Source organism: Myripristis murdjan, chromosome 16, assembly GCF_902150065.1.
Source record: "Myripristis murdjan chromosome 16, fMyrMur1.1, whole genome shotgun sequence".
Lineage (NCBI taxonomy): Eukaryota > Metazoa > Chordata > Actinopteri > Holocentriformes > Holocentridae > Myripristis > Myripristis murdjan.
Genome location: NC_043995.1, coordinates 28,917,501 through 28,930,801, shown reverse-complemented (window position 1 = coordinate 28,930,801; position 13,301 = coordinate 28,917,501). Strand labels below are relative to the sequence as shown.

Genomic DNA, 13,301 nt, shown 5'->3' with positions numbered 1-13,301 from the left:
ACACATTTGACAAAATTGACTGAATAAACTTAAGATATTTTCTATATATTTAATTTTATTTTACTGCAGTTTCAATATCATTTCAGTCAGTTTTAGTTTTTTTTTCCTAAAGTCTAGTTGTTATTTTTAGTTTAGTTTTAGTTAACTATAATAACCTTGCCTTGCACTCTGCTCAGAATTACAGATTCCCACCTCCCGTTCCAAATTCATACTTTTTTTTTTTTTTTTTTTTTTAATTTTCATATTAAGGCCTCCATACTTTTTCCATCCCAGAATGACAGACTTTGTGTTGGTGCAGCAGCAGTTTGGCTGCAGCGCACTGCGAGCTCCACTGACCTCAGACCTGCGTCTTCATAGTGTGGGTGGTTGACAATGGCTCGGCCTGTGGACAGCTTCACACTGGCCATGGTGGGCATCGCTCCAGCAAACACCGCGTCTGCATCACACACACACACACACACACACACACACAGAGCACAGTGAGCACGAGGCAAGAAGCAAAGAAACACAAAACACACAACAATGGAACTGTGCTGTGAAAATGACTGTGATTAAGGTATCGGATCGACACTGTGTCTGGGGATGAGTTATGGTTTTGAGTAATTGTATATTGCTTCAAAATGTTCAGTTCTTTACCAATTAAATAACCAACTAATAATAATAATCATGCTTGCAAAACCTAGAAAAATAATTGCTGTAGATCGTGATTCCATTCTCCTACTGAGGGGTCATGTTGTGTGTCAGGCGCAGGCTGATGACATCACTCACTGGGATGGGTGTTGTCCTGGATCCAGCCCAGCAGCTCCTCCTGGGGCACGTTGCTGAACTCTCCCATGATCCCCCACTGGGCCTGCAGGTTGGCTACGCCCTGTACAGCCATGATGGCCATGATGGCAAACACCCACATCTGGAGCTTAAACTTCTCTCCTATCCAGCCAAACAGCTGACACATGGGAGGAGGGATGGAGAGAGGGAGTGTGAACACTTGTGTGAGCTTTTTTCCCTCCAAGAGTGTTTCACTTGATACAACTCTAAATTTAGCAAATACAATAAAACTAATATGGTCTTTTGCCTTTTCTTATCTTAAGCCAGGCTTATCTGAAAAGCTTAACCTGTGTGTATAGATTCTTACAAAAATACATTGTGGTATGTGTGTTGTTTTGGCCATTATGGACACTGTAAAACACTGTAAAAGAATGAAAATGCAGTACACCCAGAATGCTAATATACATATTCAAATGGCTCAATATTTTGCATGAGCAGTTGCTGCAAACTGCTGTCCCACAATGCAGTGTGCTGTGGAAAGGGGGGAGAAAAGCAAAAAGAGGTACATGTTTTTTTTTTTATTTGTTAGTTAGCTGTTTTACAAATGTTAAGTTAGAAGGTCACATGATGTGGTTCAAATGGCAGATGTGTTGCCTCATTTCCAAGTGGTTAAAAAAAAAAATGTTGTATTTACCAGGCTTTTGGGGCGCCAAAAAAAAAAAAAAAAAGACAGGTATAACAGTTTAACTCCTTTTGAACTACTGTGTAGGGTAATATTTGCTTCCAAAAATGTTAAAAAGTTTAAAAGTAACAATCTGGAACAGTGATTAGGACATCATTCTTCTTCAAAACTGGCTTTGTGTGGTGTTTTGGAAAAAAAACAACCTTTGCTTCGCTGCTTCACAGACCTGTCTGGAGCAGATCAGGGAGGCCATGATGCACATGTGGGGCGTGAGGAAGAGCTTCAGGCGCATGATGAGGATGGCCAGGACAGCGAACGCCACCAGCTGGAGACTGTGGTACACCAGCTACAGAGAGGGCAGGTTCACAGAGGGAGTCAGAGCAGCAGCAACAGGGTGCAGAACAGAGACATCTTCTGGTAATCCATCATCCACTCTACAAGCAACCAATTATAATCTGTACGTGTTTAATCTCACAGTTGCTTCAGAATGAATGAATAAGAGAAACGTAACCGATTATAATTTTTGGTGTTCCTCCCCCAAAGTGAACTTTTATTACTTTCAGGGTGAGCTCAGGTCTCTTATGAGGAAGCACGGCTACCTGGCTCCCCTCTAATTCAAACGTACTGACTGGAAGTAAATTTACATTTGCTCTATGCTTTGATCCAAAGCATTTAGTTTCATAAGTGGAGACAGTTTTGCATGAGGGGCACAGAACCTGTAACCCCTGCAGTGTTAGTGTGATGCTCGACCCATTCAGCCATACAGGAACACGAAGGCAATTAAGCGTAAATTTCGGAAACTTCCAGTCTGTGGCTGGCGGATGAAAATCTCACATTTTTCTGCCGTGGGAGAAACAGAAGAAAGAATGACGGGAGACAGATGGGAGAAAACTGAGAAAAAGCAATGGAGTGAGAGAGATTTCATAGCAGAATGGAAATTGCCTTTCATTTCCCGGTAATGAGGCAGGGGATGAAAATCACTTAGGGACATAATTACTGAGTTTGTCGCAGCAGGGGCAGGTGGACATTACTGCAGAGGAAGAGGAAAATTAACTCTGCAATCAAATAAAACAGGCCTAGAAAAACAGAATGGTGATGTGAAAATGCCTGAGAGTGCACACAGGGGCGTTAATCCAATAATGCCTGTGTACATGCCCAGCAATAACATTAGTGATGTGAAAATGAATGTTTTCTCACCTCTCCTTTCGCTGCCATTTCAGGCCTGCAAAACAGGACAGAAGTGGTGATGTTAGCACAAGTGTCAAGCTCGGCTGTTAAATGGGTCCAAATAATTTGCAAAAACTGTATTTAAGAATAATCCGAAATTTAAGATAATGCTCATTTTGCATTCTGAAAACATAATTAGGAAAATAAGTCTCAGTTGTGTATTAACATTTCAAAACAATTCTTAAGGGCTTGTTCTTTACAGCCATAACCTGAGGAAAAAACAAACAACAACAACACAGGGTTGGCCTGAATTCACCTCAAACTGCTCATGTTTGGCTCTGCTCACATCCTCCTCACACCCACAGTTTGAATTTTGTGCTTATTTCATATTTCATTCCAGTGCACTGTTGGACACTAACATCTGTAACCTCACTGAATACCGCTCTGCCTGATGTCTTACACTCACTGAGAGATCAATATGTATATCTACTGTGACAGAGACAGGCAAACATGGATAGCGGGTTATGGGAGAAATGTCGATTTTTCATTTCTGTTTTTCAGTTATTATTGTTTTAACATACACTTAACTTTCTTTTTATTTAGGCTAAGTGTTCTTATGCTCTCTTGTCCTTAAATTAACAAACACGTTATCTATAGGAATCAACTGAGTATCAGATTGTCTTACCTGTAATTAAATAAAGATTACGTTACAGGAAATGACAGTGGATACACAAAAAATGTCTAGTTGCATGAGTATCAAGGCCATGCTTTCCCAGACTTTTTGTCTAATTACAAAACCTTTTGATACTTGGGAAAGATCAAATGCTTTCCCCAGGGTTTTCTGAAGTGTTTGGAGACTCCACACTGTGGGCTCACAATGTTTCTGTGTTTATATGAAGCTGACTGTTATTACAGACGATCGCAGCAATGTTTCTGTGTTTATATGAAGCTGACTGTTATTACAGACAAGGGTCATAGGGCTTTTGACATCAGGAATGCACTCTAAATAATAAAAAGAAATCATCAAATTTGAAACCACAGGCAAAGAAAAAAAAAAGTGAATGTAAATGAAACAAAGATGGCCAGTGAGGCAAACCCGACAAGGCCTCCAAAAGGCCCCAGATGCTCACCCTTCAGCTTCATCATCGTCCTCAGCCTTGACAGATGCCTTTCCTCCGTCTCTCAGGAACCGAACTATATCCTGAACAGTCTGGACAGGGAGAGGAAAAAACACAGGAGGAATTTCAAAGTGATAACCCTTTGGTGATATGTTATGTTTCCAACAGATGGTACACTGTTTACAAAGATTTTTTTTTTCTAATTTGATTATATTGCAGAAGTTTATCTTTATGCCACATGTGCAGCATGTCACACGTTGTCAAAATGAGCACAGCTCAGCATGGGGCAGGCATAATGAGCTCAAGCTGTCAGATATTGACAAGCTGGGGAATTTTCTTGAATTGAATGTCTGGAACAATTCTCCCCAAACATTTCTAAAAGCTTGATGTAACAATTTGAAACTCGAGTGTGTATCCCTAGTGCAGTGAATAGGGTGACTGCAATTTTCAGGCTGGCAGACCTCACCAAGAACAAAAGCTGCTGGAATCATACACATGTGCAAGTGTGTGTGTGCGCGTATTTAAGGATTTAAAGGGAGTGGAGCTGAGGACGCTGCGGGACAACCACTTCATGAGAGTTACACAGGGACACTTCAGGTGAGGGCAAACAATACAGTTCCTGTTAGTGCAGTCTATACCATAAGCTATGAATTTAAAGAGATTTTGAGTGAAAAACACTAATGGTCTACTGATGGAGATTTAACCACAGACAATTATTTAGTCCTTGCAACACCCTCAGCAAACTTTACAGCCAAGCAAGAGATTTGGGTTATTTAAAATGTTTATTTTGTTCAGTAATTTTTTTTTTTAAGCTGTACCAAGAACACCCTGCTGCTGATATGTTCCATAACATAAGGTGTGTCTGAGTGTGTGTGTGTGTAAGAGTTACCCGTCCAGCGATGAGAACAACCACCAGCACGTTGATGGGGAGCAGCAGTGTTTTAAGATAACGCACTGGTGTCTGAAAGTGAGAAAGAAACTGGGCAGTCATTTAATGCCATTCAAAACACCAATACTCCTAAACTCACATAAGTATACAAGTACACACACACACACACACACACACAGAGGCAAAAACCAAAGACAAGCTAAATCAAACAGACTACACAAAGAGTAGGATGCTGTCTGGTCCGTAAGCCTTCCAGAATGAGCTGCCAGGTTGTGCTGATGAAGCCTCTGACTATTTTCCCTCAAACAGAAAAGCTCAGATGTGTGGCTGTCTAACCTCCACCCTGCTGCGTGGTGATAATCAACACTTTGATGCAAACCAGCAGGCATTTTGCTTGGATTCCATGATATTTTCACAGTCTACAGGGTGACATTTTGAAAGCAAAAGGTTGGTGAGATTTTCACACTGTTCCTCATCACCTGAGATTTTCTTCTTCTTCTTCTTTTTTTTTTTTTTTTTAAATCACCAAACAAGGTTCCAGAAGACATTCACACTCTTCAATTATCACCATTTTCTGGCAGCTTTGGTATGAGCAAAATAAATGTCAGCTCTGATGCGAGACCCGATTTTTCGAGCCGTACCTCAAACTCCATAAAGTCAAATTCAGCAGCACATGTGTACATCAGGGTGTGGAAATCCTTGTAGCTGGTGAACTTAGACTTGATCAGGCCACTGATGTGAGCCTGGAAAAAAAAAAAGACCAAAACACATTATAGAGAAGCTGTATTTAAAATCTCAATCCTATTCTAGTCTGTGTTTGCGTTTGAAAATTCTAGTTATTATTCAATGTGACCTACACGGATAATGTCAGCTAGGCCATACAGCAGTGGCATTGAAATTAGAAATCAGAAATACTTTACTTATCCCCAGTAATATTGAGTAATATTGTTCGGCCTTGGCATACGGGTCTCCAGCCATGGATGTATTAATGCCAACACTGAATGTTTCTTTTGTTTGGAAAATGTTAACACACTTTAATGTAGCAGAGTGGAACTCAATACAGAGTGGATGCAATAAAGCGGTACAAAAAAGAGCAACACAAGCACTCCCACTGGCACAGCGGCTTCAAGACCAGAGGAAGAGTAAGGAAAAAACTAAGTCCTAAGTCCTCTCAATCTTTTTAAGAATACAGTAAAGGTAGCCAAGCAGCCTGACCAGTCAGCATTGTGAATTCAAAAAGTGATTATCCTAGCATTAGAAGTTACAGAGAATAATATTCTGCTTGTCCCCTCAACAGCTAACTAATGAGTTAATAGTGTGAATACATTAAAAGCAAGGGAGCACAACCTAAACTAATGTTCTAATAAGAGCAGGTTGTTTGTTGAATCTCTTTCTCTTCACAATCTTATTTACACACACACACACACACACACACACACAACACACACACACACACACACACACACACACACACACACACACACACAGACACACAGAGACACAGAGAGACAAGGAGGTGTGTATGTCTGTGTGTAAATGAGATTGTGAAGCAGGGCTTTGCTGAAAAAGCATCTCTGTGCTCAGTGAGTCTACCCAGCGTAAACAAAGGTTAAAACAGTCAACATTAAACAAACAGCACAAAAGTTTAACCAAATGAGAGGCAAATTACATCTCCATATTTATAAAAATGGCAGCGCTATATTTATTATAAAAATGTATTCTATCACCAGAGGTGGAGTCAGCTAAGCCAGCAGCTCAGGGACCCTGTGTGGGAGAAAGTGTGTGTGTGTGTGTGTGTGTGTGTGTGTGTGTGTGTGTGCCCATCCAAAGCCTTTTAGTAAATAACAGACTAAATATTCTGCCTCTGATGGAGTCATATGCCTCATTGCTGATGTGCCCGTCATGTCTTCAGACCCAAGCAATGCCACTGCAGTAGAATATAAAGTATGAACTGAATATGATCTCCTTCATATAAATTAATAGCGCAATATCTCAACTCACACTGGTTCTACATTAAATGTGTAGTCACAGGTGCATAGGAACTGAGCTGAGAAACATTTTTTCCACTCAAGACATCTTTGTCCAATTCTTTAACTGTCCTAACAAGTGCTTGACTGCACAGGACTGATGCCTCAAACTACTCCACAAGCATGATCTAAGCAGTCACAATATATGGAGTTTTTCCAAGTACTGTACGAGATCTTCAGAAGTGACTTTAGGGTAGCTTACGTCATCAGAAGCACCGAGGACGGTGGACAACAAGAATTTGAGAAGAACTGTGGAGGCAACCCAAGCCAGACCCTGCATGGCCTAGAAAAAGGAAGGAGAGGTCAGGTACACACTGGCAGGCTGACATGTGGACACAACACAAACATCAAGGCCTTCAAGAGCTGTGGGGTTGGAAAGAGGCAGATAACTCTTCTTTTTTTTTTTTTTTTTTTTTTAACAACAGTATATCAAAAAAATGCTTGTTCCTCTGGAAAATGTGACTAGTAGCAAAGGCCAAACTTACAATTAGAGCTCCATAATTGTGTATGACTATATTTAGTATTTTGTGATATTACTTCCCACAAGCAATAGCTGTACAATACTGATTTATAATATTTCATTTCACAGAGAATGGCTGCATTTTCACCATAAATATGCAGTCTTACTGCACACCACTGTCATAAATTACCAACGTAATCCCAAGCAAGTTCTTCATACCCATGTAATGATGCCGGGTTTGAAGACTTCAGCAAATCGATCCCTGAGCGCGATGATCGCCTGAAAAATGACCACACTCGAATGAACACCCACAAAATCAATATAATCCATACTCAGCCTACATGATAAAACACACACATACATCATTTTGACCATGGTGATCCATTTCCAGTCTTTTCCCCACTGAAATCACAACCAGAACTGCTATTAACTATTATTAATTATTAACTGACACACATTGCTTTGCCCTTTGCGTTTCTGGACTTGTGGCCAGGGTTTGGACCTCTGCCGATCTGTTAAATTTGTCCAGTTTGTTACACTGACCACTTCATCTCCTGTAGCCAAATCACTCCCAGAATACTGAATGACTTCATAACAGATGGTATCTAATGCCAGGACCAACTCACCCAGATGGAGACCAGGGAGGAAGCGTAGAAAGAAGTGAGCAGCATGGAGTTTCCAAACATCAGGATGAAGCAGACGCCGAGTGTGATCTGCAGGAGGCGGACAGCAAGAGAGGAGGCGTCATTCATGACAAATCCCATTTTAGTCACACTGCTGTGGGCTGCGCAGTGCAGTGCCACCGGCTGCTTTCTGGATACATGGATGCTGAATCCAGCCTACTGGTGAGAACAGCAGCTTCATGTGCATGACCTGTCGATGTAATTACAGTGACGCTCAGCATTCAAGCATGGCAAGGGGCTTGAAACCACAGGGGGTCAGAAAGTTACTCTTTACGCATGTTCCAGTCAGCACTCAGCTACTCAAAATGCTGCAACGGCATATTAGGGCCATTGTACAGACAAAAAAATAAATATTATGGAATCGGGGGAGGAGGGTAGGATTCAGAGAAAAAAACTTTAGAATTTCCAAGATTAAATTAACAAATTTACGAGAAAGAAACTAAAAAAAAATCTCGAAAATTCTGAGGTTGTAAAGTCACAAATTTGCGAGAAAAAAGTCAGAAATTCTGATATTAAAGTTGTAAATTTATGAGAAAAAACTCACAAATTTGAAGAAAAAAATCTTGAAAATTCTAAGATTATATTCACAAGGGAAAAAAACAGAAAAATAGTTTTACTTATACTATTGGATTTACTAACAAGGAAATTCTGATGATTTTAGTCCAGAATGACATTATCATAAGCATTTGGACTTTGAAGAGACACTGATGGATTTCCTTGTTACTGAATGCGATTGAAAAGTGTAATTTGATGAGGTCATCAACTGCAAGCGTGATACACGGCGAGCGGTAGCGTCTGTAGTGTGCGGCTGATCCAACTTTGCAAAGTGAAGCCATGTGGTTCCTTGACCAAAAAAAAAAACTTTAATCTTGGAAATTCTGAGGGTTTTTTTTTTTTTTTTTTTTTTCCTCAGAATGCTACACCTCCTCCTTTCCTGGCTCCATATGTTTTTTCCCTACATTGGCCCTAATATGCCTAACATGCACTGATCACTGAAAAAAAAAAAAAAAAAAAAATGTCTGGCAGGTCAGACAGTGTAAGGATGGTGGTCTAACACAAACTCTATTAAGTGTTGTCAGTAATATGTCCTATGAATGGCAGTGTTGTCATGTACACTCAAGAGATTACAGGCAGTAAAATAAACTTTGAATACACTGCCTCTATAGAAAATAATCCTTATTCAGTGGAAGGCTTGATGCTTAATCCTGCACTGTGAGAGAATGTCTGTATGAATGCAGCACTCTGCATAAGCAGACAGTGCAGTGACCAATAACGCAAATGTTAGTGAGCTCGGCAGCAGCAGACCTCACTGCAGCTAATTAACAATGCTGTAGGTCATGGAGGACACACACACGCACACACACTTGTTTGTGAGTGTGTGTTTTCTCCTCTTGCACTCACTCATTTGCACATAGGCGCACACACACATACATGAAACATCATCTTTGCCAAGCTGTCTGAATTATGCAGAGCCATATGCCCTCCTCTGACACAAAATCTCCACCATCTTACCACAAAGAGCCTTCTCCTTATCTGTGGAGCACACAGGCCTTGGCTAACAGCCTGGCATGCTGAGGGGATTAGGGGGAAAAGAATGTGGAGGAGAGGGATGAAGCGGCCAAAATAACACACAAACGCACACACTCACACACACTTATAAGCGCCCTTGCACTCTCTCACACAGACACAGACATACTTTTGTCCTTGGCAGAAATAAACCAAGTTTCTCTGCATGCCCACGTACCTTCCCTCTTTCATGCTAATACAGACTTATAAGGGAGTTCGCAAATATGCACGCCTGAACACACACTACAACTGTTTGCACTTAAAAAAAAAAAAAAAAAAAAAAGCCACCCATCTCCTCTGGTGTTGCCCTTGCAGCTCAGCGTGTAAAGACACATTTGAAATTTCCCCGACTGGGGTGAAGAGGAGAGTCAGATAACGAGACTGAGGAGGAGGCAGAACACATTACAACTGAGAGGAGAGCAGCTGGCGTGCAGGCAGTGACTACAGCCTTCCACTTAGGCTATGTACAACCTGTGGTGCACGCGCACACACACAAACAGTAAAAACCCAGTGGGACAAATTCCATTCGTACTGCAGTAAACTAACGAGCAAAATGTCTTTATGAAACACCCAAATCCCCACTATCAGATCTCCTTGGTTTTTTGTTTCTCCTCAGGTGAGCTGCATTTATGAACCCCTTGGGAGTTTTTTTTTTTCCAATCTCACCAGCAGAGTGTGGTCATTTTTTTCTCACTTTTTTTTTTTTTTTTTTTTTTTTTAAATCACTGTGCAACCAAACTAACAACAGCTGTGCCATTGCATGACACATCAGCTGACAAGCAACTGAACAGACTGGGTTAAGAACGAGATATTCTAACATTCAGACAGATTTTTCATATAGGATTTAAGTGGGTTGTCTACCATGTGAGTGACAAGGATGGACTGCATCTTGGCAGCGCCGAGGTACCCCAGGATGTACGAGGCAAACAGAGACGCCACCTGAAAAACAAACACAGACACAGACGCAAACACAACGTTAACAGTAGACTCCAGACAAACACCACCTCTAAACAGTATTGTACAAACAGCTGATTCCCGTCCAGGCTCCGCAGTGCTGGTGTGACCATCCCCCTCCTTTGTTGCAAACTCATCTCCTCAAGAAGCAACCCTCCCCACTGATTCCCCCTCTACGTATTTTCCATTACTAAATATTTTTGCTGGTTTTCTGGAAGGTGGGTACACTGTGATTTCCATCCCAATGAGCACGCAAGCACATGCATGCTCATGTGTGCACCCCATGCATAGCAGAGGATATCTCTATTACACTGCAAAACAAGACTTATAAGAAATAAACTATGATTGTTTCTCAAGTCCACTACATTTCAATTCATCTGCTTACATTTACAGTAATGTCAACTTTTAGCTTTTTTCAGTTACAGAACAATTAGGCTAAGGTTTTCACAAAAAGATCACAGACTGAAGAGAACATCTGATAAACAGCGGAAAACATTTGGCAGTGTTTGTACTGTTTCAAGAAGTGTTTAGAGGAAGAAGTGTCAAGGGAGAAAAAAAAATCTGTGGTGTAAGCTGTAACTTGAAAACTGACAAAGCTGGAGTTTTAAAAGCCACAGTAACTTAAGTAAATGACGCTGAAAAAGATGGATGAAAATGAATGATAGAAGTTGTCCAGGTAGGGCTGCACATTTAATTGAAAATGTATCCTAACTGCAATATGGACAAATCACAGCAGCTGCAATTTTTTGAGTAAGGGTTAAATGTGACAGTGTATCATTAGAAATGAAGTATTGTGGAGCTACAGAAATGCCCTGGCCTACATAACATATTCTCCAAAAGTAAAAAAAAAAAAAAAAAAAAAAACGCCAACAAAAATCACATCTCAGCTTTCCAATCAAACCCAATTTATGCAACTATATGTTTTGTACTCCAAACTGCAGGGGATTAGCATAAGGTGGGCACGTCTGCAAAGGGGAGACCCATAGGTGCCCATTTTCAGTTGCACTGACACTAAGTTGAAACAAAGGTGAATATTAACACTGGACAGTCCAAATAAAGTGATAGATTATTCCTCACAACAATCACATAGAGGACATTAAGAGAAATTGGGCCTACAGCTACTTAAACTTGCTTAAGAATGCAGTCACATGTAAATTATTATTTGTGCGATTGCAAAACATCAAGACCAGGAACGTATCCAATTTATGTTCCCCACTTTTCCCTTCTCACTTCTTCCCAGGGCAGATGGGTCCAGTTAGCAGTTTACAAACATTAAAAGATGATAAAGGCAGTTTAATGACTCCTGTTCTCTTATTATATCCCTATACATCAAACTGCAGTGCCCTGTGGGGGCTCTTGACAGCCTGAGTCAAACTGTTGCTATGCAGAGATGCTCGCAGCACAGACCTGTGCAAAGTGAAGTCTTGGTTTGACCTTCAGCATCTCTGTCTGCCTGCCTACGCTCTTTAGCTCGCTATTGCTTTAACTTGCTTTTATCCATCTCTGACTATTCCTCCTTCTCACAATTAAAATCCTCCTTACCACATTCTTTTGATTCCTTTTACTGGTTTTGACTTGGATAGGATGAATTAAAATGAATTTTCAAATATAAAAATGGAACACAAATTAGACAGAGCGATCATGAAAGGCGGATAGAAACTGTCAGGATTTTTTTTTTCTTTGTCTATCCCATTTTCTTTTTCAATTTTTCAATTAGGCTCCATCCCACACTCTCCCACTCAATGTTTCCCTGCCCCTTCCTTTCTTTGCAATACCAGCCAGCTCCTGTGATATCCCTCCTCAGTTCCCTCCAAGTCTCTATTTTCTCCCTAATCTCTCTGCCCCCTCTCCTTCCTTCCCATCGTCGCTCTCTCTCTAATCTCTGTTTCTCCTGCTCTCTGTTTACCTGAGTGAGCAGCACAAACTGGGCGAACTGCCAAGGCAGCATAAAGCACAAATTGGAGATGCCCAGGGCAACCATGGCCATCCTGCTCGGGCTCCGTGTCCTGGGGAGAAAAGAGAGGCAGGAGGCAGAGGGGAAATAAGAAGGTGGTGAGAGTGTGCGTGTAGGAGAGATAAGGGAAGATGCATTAAGACCGCTGAGAACACACATACACACTCACACACTCAATTTCAGCCTGGCTACCCTAGTGTACAAAGACCCAATCATATAGCAAGGTAGCCTTAGAAAGTAAGACATGGAGTTCATTCCAAGCAATTTAAAGCTGGCGGTGGGAGAAATAACAGTTTATTGACTGCAGTCATACAACAAAAGGGCGTTTCATGCTCAATTAAAGGAATACATCCATTTCGAAGAAGCTCTCAACTAGCTGATGTGAACTGAGAAGATTAGTAGCAATTTTAGCTGTGTCATGAACTGATTTAGCTTCAGCTTCAGCACTCTGTGCATGTTCACTTCACAGCACAAGCTGACTTTGTATCACCTGTAAAGCACCACAGTGAATTCATTAGGGAAAAAACAAAACAGAGGTCAAGCTCCTACCAAACACTAAGTTTATTTTGGCAAAAGGTCTGCACTGCTTTAAAGTGACAAAGAAGCAGCATTATGGTAATATCTTTACTTCTGTGGTTCATTGTAGTTCCAGTTGAAACAGGATGCTCATAGACACAGAGAGAACTGGATGGTACTTGGTGTAGCTGGTGAGGAAATACACTACAGGGCACTGATCTGTTATGACCTGAGGTGTCTGCTTCAGACAGGCACCATTCAGCACTGACTCCTCAGTATTATCCCTTTTCTATAAATTATTTATCAAAAGCATTCTCACATTCTGCACAATACTATATAATATCTGCACAATAATAGTTGGTTCATGAATGCTAACATATCTTAGAAAAACAGATCAGGAAAATCATACTAATAGGAAGCAACATCTTGGGAGTACATGCAGCAAAACATCCTCACAAAAACACACAAGACCCACATCACCGGCTGCATCAAGAATTTTAACACCTCCCCTCTGGTCGCA

The 13,301-nt window shown here is 41.0% G+C and overlaps 1 protein-coding gene across 1 annotated transcript in view; it reads right to left on the bottom strand.

Moving 5' to 3' along the window:
* The window catches only part of dpy19l1l (dpy-19-like 1, like (H. sapiens)), a 196,285-nt gene that overhangs the window by 170,331 nt on the left and 12,653 nt on the right, over window positions 1-13,301 (bottom strand). Inside the window, exons 9-20 of the mRNA XM_030071710.1 lie at window positions 12,218-12,317; window positions 10,219-10,296; window positions 7,735-7,821; window positions 7,328-7,387; window positions 6,851-6,931; window positions 5,263-5,364; window positions 4,622-4,693; window positions 3,745-3,824; window positions 2,645-2,669; window positions 1,674-1,793; window positions 769-943; window positions 337-436 (exon numbers count right to left, since the gene is read on the bottom strand). Of these exons, the coding sequence (XP_029927570.1) occupies window positions 337-436; window positions 769-943; window positions 1,674-1,793; window positions 2,645-2,669; window positions 3,745-3,824; window positions 4,622-4,693; window positions 5,263-5,364; window positions 6,851-6,931; window positions 7,328-7,387; window positions 7,735-7,821; window positions 10,219-10,296; window positions 12,218-12,317 (1,080 nt within the window). The remainder of the gene's footprint in view (window positions 1-336; window positions 437-768; window positions 944-1,673; window positions 1,794-2,644; window positions 2,670-3,744; window positions 3,825-4,621; window positions 4,694-5,262; window positions 5,365-6,850; window positions 6,932-7,327; window positions 7,388-7,734; window positions 7,822-10,218; window positions 10,297-12,217; window positions 12,318-13,301) is intronic.